This window comes from Varanus komodoensis, unplaced genomic scaffold (genome assembly GCF_004798865.1).
Source record: "Varanus komodoensis strain SLA01 unplaced genomic scaffold, ASM479886v1 scaffold22, whole genome shotgun sequence".
NCBI lineage: Eukaryota > Metazoa > Chordata > Lepidosauria > Squamata > Varanidae > Varanus > Varanus komodoensis.
This window is the reverse complement of record NW_025335606.1, coordinates 19,290,379-19,303,631: the sequence shown is the minus strand read 5'-3', so window position 1 is coordinate 19,303,631 and position 13,253 is coordinate 19,290,379. Positions and strand designations below refer to the sequence as shown.

At 46.1% G+C, this 13,253-nt stretch overlaps 1 protein-coding gene across 4 annotated transcripts in view; it reads right to left on the bottom strand.

Annotated features, from left to right (window-relative positions):
• The window catches only part of LOC123024052 (GEM interacting protein), a 65,049-nt gene that overhangs the window by 36,297 nt on the left and 15,499 nt on the right, over positions 1-13,253 (bottom strand). For all 4 annotated transcript variants that reach the window (XM_044431327.1, XM_044431326.1, XM_044431325.1 and 1 more), the window contains 4 exons: positions 10,185-10,275; positions 8,351-8,426; positions 6,345-6,408; positions 4,338-4,463 (listed from right to left, as the gene is read on the bottom strand). In XM_044431327.1, coding sequence (XP_044287262.1) covers positions 4,338-4,463; positions 6,345-6,408; positions 8,351-8,426; positions 10,185-10,275 — 357 coding nt within the window. The remainder of the gene's footprint in view (positions 1-4,337; positions 4,464-6,344; positions 6,409-8,350; positions 8,427-10,184; positions 10,276-13,253) is intronic.

The following is a 13,253-nucleotide window of genomic DNA, read 5'->3' as shown; positions in this document are numbered from 1 at the left end:
GTGATGGTTACCATTTGTACTTTCCTTCTGATCTTGCTTTGTCCTACTATTTGAACTATACAAAAAAGCTGAACCTCTCCACAATATTCCACACACCTGACGCAGTGAGCTATAGTCCATGAAAACGCATGCCAGAATGATGAAGCCTCGAGGGACCGGCAGGACCCCCAGTCTGGGATGACAAGCGGCAAGGGGGCCTCTGCAGGAGAGGCGAGGGCCAGGGCACAGCCTCCCACCACCACCAGGAAGACATGGTGGCAGGTAATTGTTGTTGGGGACTCCCTGCTGAGAGACACTGAGGCAGCAGTGTGCCACCCCAACCTGGAGACAAGGGAGGTTTGCTGCCTGCCGGGCACACACATCCAGCATGTGAAGGACAGAGTGGAGCATCTTGTTCGTTCCGGGGGTCACCAGCCGCTCCTGGTGATCCATGTGGGCACAAACAACGTGGCCAGGCAGGGTGTGGTCAGGATCACCAGGGACTTCGAGGCCTTGGGGAAGAAACTCAGGGAACTAAAGGCCCAAGCAGCCTTCTCATCAATCTTACCGGTTCGGGGATTTGGGCCAGGAAGGGACAGGAGGGTCTCTGAGGTGAACGATTGGCTTAGGGTGTGGTGCCAGAAAGAACGCTTCACGTTCCTCAACCACGGCACTCGGTTTCTTGCCAATGGACTTCTGGCAAGGGATGGGTTACACCTCAAGAGGATGGGGAAAAGGTCCTTTCAAGATGCTCTAGTGAGCTTCGTCCGGAAGATTTTAAACTGAGCCGGCGGGGTGGGTTCAGGCCCCCCAGAAACGTGTCTGCACTGGACAAGTGTGGGGGGAGGATCAGGGCTCTGGAAGCAGGGTTTTAGAGGTACTGCAGGGACTGACAGGACTCCTACAGAGAGGGGCCAGGTATCAGGGAGGATGGGAGGAAGGAGGAGGCTGGGAACTCCAAGCAAAGAAAGTGGTGGGAAGGAGTTGAGGTGCATGTACACCAATGCTAGGAGCATGGGTAATAAGCAGGAAGAGCTTGAAGCTCTCCTGGGAATAGGAGGGTATTACCTGGTGGGAATCACAGAAACTTGGAGGGATGAAAGGCAAGGCTGGAATGTGAACATAGAAGGGTATCACGTTTTTAGAAAGGACAGGAAGGGAAAGAGAGGTGGGGGTATGGCTTTATACATCAGGGAAGGGATAGGATGCAGTGAGATAGAATGCAGCACAGATGGGGATTCGGTAGAGGCAGTCTAGGTGAAACTTAGGGGCTTTGACAGGGAAAGAGACCTGACAGTGGGGGTATGTTATCGCACTCCAGGTCAACTTGAGACCCTGGATGATGTCCTGACAGGCCAGATTCTAAGGATATCTCGGGGGAGAGACACAGTAATTATGGGAGATCTCCCAGATATTACCTGGGAGACTCACTCGGCGGTGACAGCCAGGTCACGTCACTTCCTAGAAGCTATAGAGGGAGGATTTTTCACACACAGGGTCCAAGAAGCAACGAGGGGGGGAACATCCTTGACTTGGTCTTGACCAATAGGGAGGAGCTGATAAATGAAGTACAGATTAGGGGAGCGAGTGATCACTCCATCCTTTGCTTTGAGATCAGGGGACTGGGGACGTGCAGCAGGTTGAGCACTAGAAGCTGGGACTTCAAGAGGGCCAACTTTGGCCAACTGAAGGCCAGACTGGGGAAAGTCTCCTGGGATAGGTTACTGGAAGGTAAGCAAGTTGAGGAGGGGTGGATGGCACTCAAAATGGAGGTTTTGGAGGCGCAAGCCTTGACGATTCCTCTAGTCAGTAAGGTGGGGAGACGGAGGAGAGTGCTGCCATGGACGCGAAAGGAGGTGGTTAAAGGGATTAGATGAAAGAGGAACCTCCATAGGAAATGGGTACTGGGGCAAATAGACAAAAGGGTATACCGGGAGGAGGAGGCCCGTTGCAGAAGGATTCTTCACAAGGCTAAGGCTGATTATGAGCTGAGACTTGCCAAGAACATCAAGAGCAACAAAAAGGGCTTCTTTCAGCATGTAAATAGGAAGAGGAAGGGGAGACAAGTGGTGGGACCACTAAATTAAGAAGGAGATCCACTGACTGATATGAGGGAACAGGCACAGATGCTAAATGACTATTTTGCCTCTGTGTTCTCCCCAAAGCAGGATGGGGGATATCCGCATAGGAGATTAGATGAGGCTGGGGGCTTAGGGGCACAGATTAGAGTCACCCCCCCTTGAAGTCGAGGGGCTCCTCAGGGCATTGGACATTACAAAGGCACCAGGCCCTGACGGGTTACACCCGAGAGTACTTAGAGAGTTGACAGGGGTTCTCTCACGCCCTCTGGCCTCCATTTTTGATGCCTCGTGGAGAACAGATGAAGTTCCAGAGGACTGAAGGGTGGCATCTGTGGTCCCAATTCTCAAAAAGGATAGTAGAAGGGACATAGGGAATTATAGACCTGTTAGCCTTACATCCATTGTAGGAAAAACAATGGAAAGGCTCATAACAGAGAGAGATCCAGTGATGCTAGATAGCGAAGGGAGGCTGACAGCCACACAACACGGCTTCCTCAAAAACAGGTCCTGCCAGACAAACCTTGTGGAATTCTATGACGAGGTTTTGAGATGACTAGATGGAGGGGATGCAGTGGATGTGGTACACCTGGATTTCAGCAAGGCCTTTGACAAAGTGCCCCATGATATCCTGGTGGAGAAACTGAGGTGTTTTGGGATACACCAAAGAACTGTCCGATGGATTAGGGCATGGTTGACTGACTGAAAGCAGAGGGTAACCATTAGTGGGGAATCATCAGGATGGCGGCCTGTGACAAGCGGGGTCCCCCAGGGCTCTGTCCTGGGGCCAATCCTGTTTAATCTTTTCATAAATGACATGGAAGAAGGGGTGAACAGACTGCTGATCAAATTTGCAGACAACACTAAAACTGGAGCAGTGGCCACAACTGAGGCGCAGGTACTCCAGATCCAAAAGATCTGGACAGACTATGGAAGTGGGCAGGAGACAACAGGATGGCGTTCAATGTGGATAAGTGCAAGGTCTTGCACTTGTGGCATAGGAATAGCTATCATAAGTACAGGTTAGGGGACAAGTGGCTGGAGAGCAACACTTGTGAAAGGGACCCCGGGGTACTGGTTGACTGCAGGCTAAACATGAGTCAGCAGTGTGATGCGGTGTTCAAGAGGGCAAATGCCACCGTTGGTTGCATAGCCAGAAGTGTGGCTTCTAGATCAAGAGAGGTATTACTACCACTCTATACAACTCTGGAGGGACTGCAGGTGGCGCAATGGTTTAAACTGCTGTGCTGCTGGGCTGGTAGATCGAAATGTCGCTGGTTCGAATCTGCACAACGGGGTGAGTTCCTGTTGCTCTGTCCCAGCTCCTGCCAACCTTGCAGTTCGAAAGCATGCAAATGCAAGTAGATAAAAAGGTACCACTTCGGTGGGCAGGTAACAGCGTTCCATGCACTTTGGTGTTTAGTCATGCCGGCCACATGACCACGGAGACTGTCTCCGGACAAACGCTGGCTCCCTCAGCTAGGAAATGGAGATGAGCACCGCCCCCTAGAGTCAGGCATGACTGGACTTAATGTCAAGGGGAAACCTTTACCTTTACTTTTATATGACTCTGGTGTGCCCGCAACTGGAGTATTGTGCTCAGTTTTGGGCCCCTCATTACAGAAAGGATATAGCCAGGTTGGAGTCAGTGCAGTGTAGGGCCACAAGGTTGGTGGCCGGGTTGCAGGGGATGCTATATGAGGCGAGACTGAGGGAACTGGGTCTCTTCAGCCTGGAGAAGAGGAGACTCAGAGGGGATATGTTGGCAACATACAGGTATGTGAGGGGATGTCACACGGTGGTGGGTAGAGACCTGTTCTCCCTTGCAGAGGAAGGCAGGACATGCTCCAACGGAGCAAAGCTCCGGGAACCAAGGTTCCATTTGGATGCCAGGAAGCACTTCCTGACAGTCAGGACCCCGAGGGTGTGGAATGGGCTTCCAGGAGAGGTCGTTGAGGCCCCATTGGTGCGGGTGTTCAAGGATAGGCTGGACGTCCACATGGTGGGCATGTCGTGAGCGGAGCCGACTGGTGCTGGAGGTCAGACTAGATGGCCCGGGAGACCCCTTCTGACTCACTCTGTGTTTCTATTAATTTGTTAGTCCTGAAGGTACCAGAGGACTCTTTGTTGTTTTGTTGTAATGGACTAAAGTGGCTACCATCTGGAAAATATATTGCACAGGAGACTGTTAATGTAAAGGTGGATATATATAGGGGAATGGAGAGTTTGGTGGATTGGTTGGTCTGGTTAAAAAATGGTATAGTAAGAAGTGAACCTCACCATAAGTAAGGCGTTTGTCTACCCAGATCAACAGCTCCTTGACATATTTACACCACATCTTGGCATATTCCAGGGCTGCTTCGACACCGCCATCACACTTGATCAACATCTCATCAGCCTCTTCAACTAAGAACATTAGGAACAGATTGGTTTGAGTAAATATCTGGTGATGAAGTCAGCCTTACTATCCAAGACTGTTCCATCAGCACCATAAGAACCTCTTATTAGGCAGGTGAACAAGTCTCCACAATCAGGCTTGAACCATGAACCCTGCAGGCGATGGGCTGGAGTCCTAGCCATTGAGTCACTGTATCACTTTGGAAAAATATTAGTCTCCTTGGGCCCCATGTATTATTACCAGCTTTTTGGCTTGCTCTACACCCATTGCCCTTTTCAATCTTTGTAAATTTTCCTTTCTTTTAACAGACTTTGTCAGTGATGCTCTCATCCACAGCTCATGGGCTCCACTCTGTGCCCTTCCCCTGCCTGTTTCTGCTTAGCCCACCCTAATCCAGCAAACTGTCACCAAATCCTCAGTCTTGGTAGTCCCTGTAGTTTCTTCTCTTCTCACACATGCCCCAAGCCTTTCAAGAATTGACACCAGCTTGCCTCTCCAGGATACAATTTTGCCTCTCTACCCCCATAAGCTGGTCCTTCAGCCTATCTTCCTAACTGTAAAGTGTAACCCTTCAAAACTACCAGTCTTCCTCTTCTCTCCTGGGAGGCTTTGACCTTCCAGAGGGGCTGGGGTCCCCTCCTGCATGAAACATGTCACATGCCTGATGATTGGCACTTGTATATCCAAGGCCATCCCTACCATTAGGTAAAGTGAGGTACTTGCCTCAGATGCCAATGGTGGGTGGTGAGGGCGAGGGCAATCCCATGCACCTTCTCCTCTATTGGATGGCAGGGCTCCGCCTTCCACATGGCCTGCCCTACACCCCTTACACTAGCCTACTCTGTTCAAGTGAGGTGCAGGAGAGAATGGCATTCAGGACGCCATTGAGGGCTATCTCCCAGGGGACTTCACCTGGGCAGAGACCCCTGCTTCTCAGTTGGAGAGCTCTTCCATGGAAGCAGGGGAGCAGGAAGAGGTCTCTGTGGAGAGGGTGTTTCAGAGGTGCTTCTTTGGGTGCATCATCAAGAAGGAGGGTGTTTCAAAGGCACCTGGAGATGCAGCAACCACCTGAGAATCAGGTGTCCCTATCAAGATCGAATATCCAAAAATGATCTTTAGTTGCCACTCACCTATGTCTGAGCCAGAGCAACCAGCTTTGTTGAAAGCAATTCACTGGCAACCTGGAACTGTGAACTTATTTGGATTTATTTTGCATGCTGAAGCCGGGGCTGATTTGTCATGATGCTCACGAAGGGATACTTGTCAAGGAATTACATTATAATCTTTACTGTGGATCTTTATTGGGACTATAAAGGTTTATGGCTAATTAGTGGCATTACTGCAATAAAAGATTTTTATTGAGATTTGTGCATCAGCTCTGGGAAACAGCCTACTCTGATGTTTTCACTGAAAGTCTCATTGCTCACCTGATAATGGGAATATTGGATCAGGCCAAAGGTCCATTCAGTGTAGCAACTTGGGTCCCCCAGAAGCTCACTAGATGCCTTCAGGATGCCCAAATACCATTTATGAAACAGTCACCTACTGTCTTTTCTCCCTTGTAACTGGTACTCAAGAGTTTTATGTTCCACACAGTCAGCTAATTTCCTTTTAAAGCCATCTAAGCTCATGCCTATCATCACTGCATCTTCCGACAGAGAATTCCACACCAGTTACTTTTGCATTTTGTCTGCCCCAAATCTCCTGCTGGTCAGGTTCTTTGGACAATGTAGAACTGTGAATTGGGTGGGGAAGGGTGGGGGGAGGGGGAAAAAACAGCATTCCTTTTCTCTGCCCATTTTCTCCGTCCAAGTGCAATAGCGGAAAACTGAGAACAGCACAAACCAAGATCCATACTGGCCATTTCATTTGACCTCCATTGGAGCTACCTGACATGTTTGCTGGATCTCCTGCCTCCACATCAATATCACACTTGCTGAAATTTTCATATATCTGCAAAATAATGAAATGCGAGAGGAGGAGGATGTAAGTTTTTGGAGATGGGCAAATGTCCCTAAAAAAGGTTCGGCAACCTCCCTCAGCCATTTAAAGTTTAGCACAACTACCCCATTCATGCATCTCAAGATTGATGTACACTTTTCCTCTCAAAAATATGTTTCTGATCCAGGAACTGGGGAAGGGATAAAGGTAAGTGCCTGAAGGTGAAACAAAGAAGGTAACCAGGTTGTTCTGCTGTCCAGTCTCAGAAAACATCTCATGCAGGACATGAACAAATGTGTTAATTGATTTTTTTTATTTTATCTGCCATTCCGGTGCTTACCCACTACTCAGGGTGGCTAAAAGCAATTGAAATCAATAGTATGATATACTTACAAAGAGGAAAAAGCAATCAAATAAAAGGACAGCTGTAGCATATAAAATGCATCCATCTGATAAATGAACAGCTGCCTCAACAAGGTTTTTACCATGTGGTGGAACACCATAAGAGAGGGTGCCAACTTAATTTACTGGGCCAAAGAATGCCACAATTTAGGTGCAGCAACCAAGAAGGCCCTTTCTCTTGTTTTCAAGAGTTGTGTGTCCACCATAGCTGAGACATAAAAAAAGGCTCTCCTAAGGTATTTTAAGCAAATCTCTCACTCTTCGTGCAATCTGTAAATGTCGTTCATACTGGACAGAAAGCAGAAGAGATGCATATTTGTTTCTTAAAATATCTCTTAGATTTAGGAACAGGCACCAAATAACTTTTTTGAGCCTGAGGGCCAGATTCAATGTCAGAGAAGGGTATTCTAACTCAAAGCTCTTATTGCCAGTAACTGAGTCTCCAGAAGGGCATTCCAACCTTTTAGAACAGGGAGAAAAACTGCAAAATATTGGGAAACCCAGAAATAACTGGCTGTTGGAGAAGCCAGGGACAGATGCCATGGCCATCTGGTGAACCCTAGGTGAACCCTGGTGAACCCAGGATTTCAACCCTGGCTTGAGTTTCCGCACCCCTACAGTTAAGGCTAATCACAATTTGTTCAGTATGGATATAATACTAACCACTAGTTAGGTAACCTAGAAGAGGAAACATTAGATCCCCTCATCAGTGAAAGCAGAAACCTAAGCTTATTTACATAACAACAAATAATACATTTGTTGTTAAATATCAAAAATCAAATGCAGCCTTTCATTTTTAGCTTATGCTGCTGGGATATCATACCTTCTTTGTGCACAAAGCATAGAATGTTGAGCTTTCAGGAAATGCAAGCATTTTTCCCTGTACCAATAATGACGACCACAGTGATTTTACTTCCATACTCCCAATTGCTGAAGCAGTTTACAACACTACATAAAATACAATATATGAAACGCAGTTTGTATCCCATCAGCTACTGGATATTCCCTGGGCTACCATCAGTCATAAACAATGCACTTCTCATCTTGCCTGCACCATTTTGTTATCTTTATTTTCAGTATTAATTCTTTGGTATTAATTCCAAGAATTAATTTGCTCCCCTCTGCTGTGCAAAAGTCGTGCCAGACTGCTCATGCAAGGCTTTTTCCTTTGTCCTGACATTGCAAAGAGCAGCAAGATTTTTGTCCGCTCTCATTGCCCCACTAGAGCAGAACCTCAGCTTTGTCTTTTGCATTACAGTTCTTGGAAAGCTGAGTACCATGCCACATTGCACATCCAGCCAGGGTTAAGGGCTGGGGGGAAACAGTGCCGTGCATATTTCCCTGCAGCAATGCTATTCCCCCACCTCACATCCCCAGCATGTATTATGTGCAGACAGAATAGCTTGTTATTGCTCCTGGATTAGATCTTGTGGGAGAATGGTCCATCCAAAGGAAGGGATGCCACAACTACTTCTGTTCAGATGGGGTAAAAATGTTTTTAGCAAGGCAGCCCTGCTAATGGTTTTTTCATCCCAATCACTTTTGATCATACCTGTAGTTTTTCAGGCTCTGAATCTGAGACTCCAATGCCGTTGTCATTAGCGTCATCATTGAGCAAATCAACTGCCCTGCAAATGAGAAACAACCAGTTGGGAAAATTCCATTAAAGGCAGAATAAATATTGGCCATTAGGACTGAACACGATCCTGTGGTCTCATCAGTTATGGGGAAAGAGCCAGCAGCCTCTGGTGGTGGATTTTGGGTGCTATTACGCAATGGCAAATCTGCCTTTATTTAACATATTAAATGTTTGCCTTGCTGGGAGAATAATACTGCTAGGATTTTTCTACCTCAAGAAGCAAAATGTCTTGGCCACACCAATCCATAAAAGTGTAATGCATGTATTGCTAAATACATTTAAATAACAGCCTTGCTCCTTCTGTCACCATTCTCTGTTCACACAAGCAGCTCCCCACACTTTAGGACATACAGGCTCCAATCCTAAACACACTTTCTGAACTCAATGGTGCTTACTTCTGAATCAACAGGCTCTGACCACAGGCCCTTACTTCTTTTTTTATTTTATTTTTTTACTCTCCCCCCATTATTTTTACAAAAAAACCCATAATTGCAATACATCACAACAATAATAACATAACATAACAAAAACACAATAATAAAAAGGTAAATAATAAAGTGCCCCCACCACCCCAGAGACCAATGCTACCACCATTCACATACTATAACAATTAATAATATATAATATACTTCAATTATTTCCATATCCCCTCCAGAAGTTCATATAATCTTGACTGGGTTTACAGCCTTTGCCTTCTATCAGTACTGCTTTTACAAAATCTCCCCAGATTTCATTATATTTCTTCGTTTTCATTAACCCTCTTTTAATTTTCATTTCTGTCATCAGTTTACCATTAATTACCATGTTCCATATTTCATTATACCATTCATGCCTTTGCAAAATCCAATTCTGTTTCCAGGCCCTTACTTCTGAGTAAATAGAACCTGTTCTATTCTTTCAGCCAAGCAGGTCTCAGCTTGGCTGGTGTCTAGAGGAAAAACTGCCTGGTTCTCCTGTGTACATCAGCACAAGACTAAGATATAACTGTAACAGCTTCGTAAATCCATCAGATGCATGATGCATGCTAGAAATGTATCCTGGTTAGAGCCTGCAGGTACTGGGGGGCACCCACTAAACTTGAGGAGGTACCTGGGCAAAATACGAGGGGGAGCAGTCAGAGCAGGTAGCTGATCTCTGGGAAGCAGGCTTCAGGGAGAGCACAAGGACAGACATGGGTCTCTTACTGGACAGAGGGGCATATGAGATGAAGAAAGATTGAAGGGGCACAGACAGCTTTGTTATAACAAGCTAAAGAACACAGGTAACCCTTGCGACTGATGATTGCTGCAAGATCTGCTTCTCAATGGGAAGTGGACAGAGTTTAAGGGGCCCAAATTTCTATATGGCTGCACAGGAGGCACGCAGTGCAATTTACAACATGCAACCTTTACAAAGCGCATGTGTGCACAATGCTGCAGATGACGCTACCACTGGCTTAGAGAAAGTCTGCCTAGCAGCACAAAGAGCTCCACTGGACTTTCCTCTGGCTTTGCAGCCTGCAATTCTGGCCAAAAAATAATATTCTAGGCAAAGGCAGTACAATTATGGTTGTGACCGTTTTAAGTCATTTTCATGGCTGAACTGCCCTTTTTCCAGGAGCCACAAATCTATACTGGCTCATTCGCAGCCTGAAGCACCATCCAGCTCACATTAAACTTTCTCCCTGCAGTCATGTACCTGCAAACACAAGATCAAGACATTTAGTGGCCTTGTGAGGAGCACTATGAAAACTTTCTTGGATACATACGCATTTCCAATTGAAATTTCTAGGGCATCTAGACTCCGGAAAATCTCACTGTAGCGTTTGCTTTCAGTGCCTTTCAGTTGGCTGTGGAGATCTGGAAAGGGAAAAAAAGGATTAAAAAGAAATTTCAGTAAAGCCTTTTTCAAACAATGAAATATGGACTCTAACCATGCATACCGCATCCTGACCCTTCTGACGAAGTGAAATTATACAGGAGTCTGGCCTTCCTTTCAAACTGAGATTGGCTGAAGCCTGCTTGAACTATGAACACTGAGTTGTGCTCCAAACCTCACTGGGGCTCAGTGAGTGCTGAGGATAAAGGCAGATATAAGATTTATAGCTGGTTTGAAACTCTCCTCAAAGCAAATAACCCTGCTATTCCCCAGAAGAAAACAATCATACTGTAACAAAATGTTGGCTGAGGACAGCTCCTATTGGTTAGTTCTTTGAGCCACTGACTGCAGCATCTTCATCTAATCCTTTAAGCAGCTTTGCAACTCTTTTGAAACTGTTTGCATTTAAAACTGCTTGCAGTAATGATGGTGATGATGATGAAATTCAACAGGGACAAATGCCAAGTTCTACACCTAGGCAAGAAAAATCAGCTGCATCGATATAAGATGGGGAACACTTGGCTCAACAGTACATAAAATAAAAGGGACCTTGGAGTTGTAGAAAACAAGCTAAACATGAACTAGCAGTGTGATGCAGCCGCAAAAAGGACAACACCGTTTTGGGATGCATAAACAGAGGCATCACTTCCAGAAATAGAAAAGTGCTCATTCCCTTCTACTATGCATTAGTCAGACCTCACCTGGAATACAGCTTTTGGTTTTGGGCACCCAGGTTTAAAAGGAGCCTGATAATCTGGAGAGGGTTCAGAGGAGGTCAACAAAGAGCCTGGAAAATAAGTCTTATGACAAGAGGCTGAAAGAACTGAACCTCTTCAGCCTAACTCTAGTCCTCAAAGGCAGTCACAAAGATGGAAAAGACCTCTTCCCACTCATCCCAGATTGTAGGACATGGAACGATGAACTTAAACTACAGTACACCAGGTACAGGCTCAACACAAGGAAGAATTTCCTGACAGTAGGAGCGGTATGACAATAGAACCCGCTGCCAAAAGATATTGTGTGCTCTTCCACTCTAGAGACATTGAACAGATATCTGATTGGGATGGTGTAACTGGTGTCCTGTGCAAGCAGGGAATTGCACTCAATGGCCTTCTTGGCCTCTTCTGACCCAGCTATTCTGTGATTCTGTGAAAGGATACCTGAATAAACATACATGAGGCAGTTAACAAATCAAGACAAGCAGTGCACTTGAAGCATAGTGGTAAAACAAGACACTGCATTTGTGAATAAACTATACAACTCTCATGGACATTGCAAAGCCAGGAGGGCCTCAGGCTCACATCGCTGGTCAAGAACACACTATGACTTCTCTTTAACTGTTATGTCTGCTATCTTTCAGAGTAAGAGCTTTTCCAGATGATTGGGGCAGGTAGTGGTGGGAGAGCGAGAATGCAGCACTAACCACGCAGGCAACATTGCTAGCAACTTAATATGACCCCATGCAATGGATGTTCTTTGAGGAGGGGATCATACAATATAAACAGGTGGATACTAAATATATGATATGATATAAAGGCAAAAGGAATTAGTGAAACTGTATAAGAACCACATCAGATAGCAAAAAAAAACTCATATCTCAGGCACTGGGCTGAGCTGGTTTTGGTATCCAATAGAAGTGAATTCAGCTGGTGTTACTAGAAGACTTGTTTGCTTGATCTTTACATTTACTTTTTCCTCCTTCAAGGAACCCAGCTGGCTTACATAATCCTCCACCTTTCCCTTTTCATCCTCACAACAGCCTTGTGAGATGGGTTAGGCTGTGAGTCAGGGACTGGCCCAAAGTCACTCACTCAGCTTATGGCCAAAGTGGGCACCAGAACCCAGATCTCCCCAAGTCCCAGTTCGCACTCTGAGCACTACACCACTCTGTTGTCCCCCACTGACTTTGCACTAGCTTCTCCATTCTGTAGCATGGAGGAGGCCATGTCATAAGGTTACAATTTGTTCCCCATGTTTTCTAACATCTTGAAGTTGCAGTAGGAACTTATCTGGAGGTTTGTGCTAAAATGCTATCAGAACTAAAGTGGTACTCAGCTCTGCCTCTCATTTTCTTGTTCTCATTCCAGGGAAGCTGTGGAATGGAAACTGTGGACGCCAACTGATGTCTAGAGGCTATTTTGACATGGGTGACGGTGTTGCCCCTTTCTTCAGCTATTGTTTTCCAGCATTTTTTGAACTGTCCCTCATCCCTGCTTTTTCTCCAAAGACACTGCAGAGTTGCATTCTGTTTATTTATTTATTTGGAGTTTTTGTATGCCGTCCCATTCGCATAAGCCTCGGGACGGCTTCCATACAATAAATAAACATAAAAAATAGTATACATAAACTCTAGATTCACCCTGGCTGTAGAATTAAAACCAATAGATAATATTACAAGTTGTTAAAATATTGTTTAAATAAAAAGGTCTTGGCCTGGTGCCAGAAAACAAATAACAACAGTGCCAGGCAGACCTCTCTGTGGGGTACATTCCACAGGTGGGGCGCCACCACAGAGAAAGCCCTCCTCCAGGTACTCAGTCTCCTAATATCTTTCACCGAAGGTTCCCAGAGGAGGGCCTCTGCTGCCAATCTCAAGGGGCGGAAGGGCAAATATGGAAGCAGGCATTCCTTTAGGTATCCAAGTCCCAAGCCATTAAGGGCTTTGTAGATGATAACCAGCACCTTGAATTGAGCCCGGACTTTGATGGGGAGCCAGACTGGGGTTGTGTGAGAGTAACGCCCAGTCCCCATCAGCAACCTGGCAGCTCTATTTTGCACAATCTGAAGTATCCGGACTGTCTTCAAGGGCAGCCCCACATAGAGCACGTTACAGAAGTCCAATCGGGAAGTAACCACTGCATGTGTCACTGTTGCTAGGCAATCATCCTTGAGGTAGGGACACAGCTGATGGATTAGCCAAAGCTGAAGGAAAGCGCTCCTCGCCACCTCAGTCACCTGA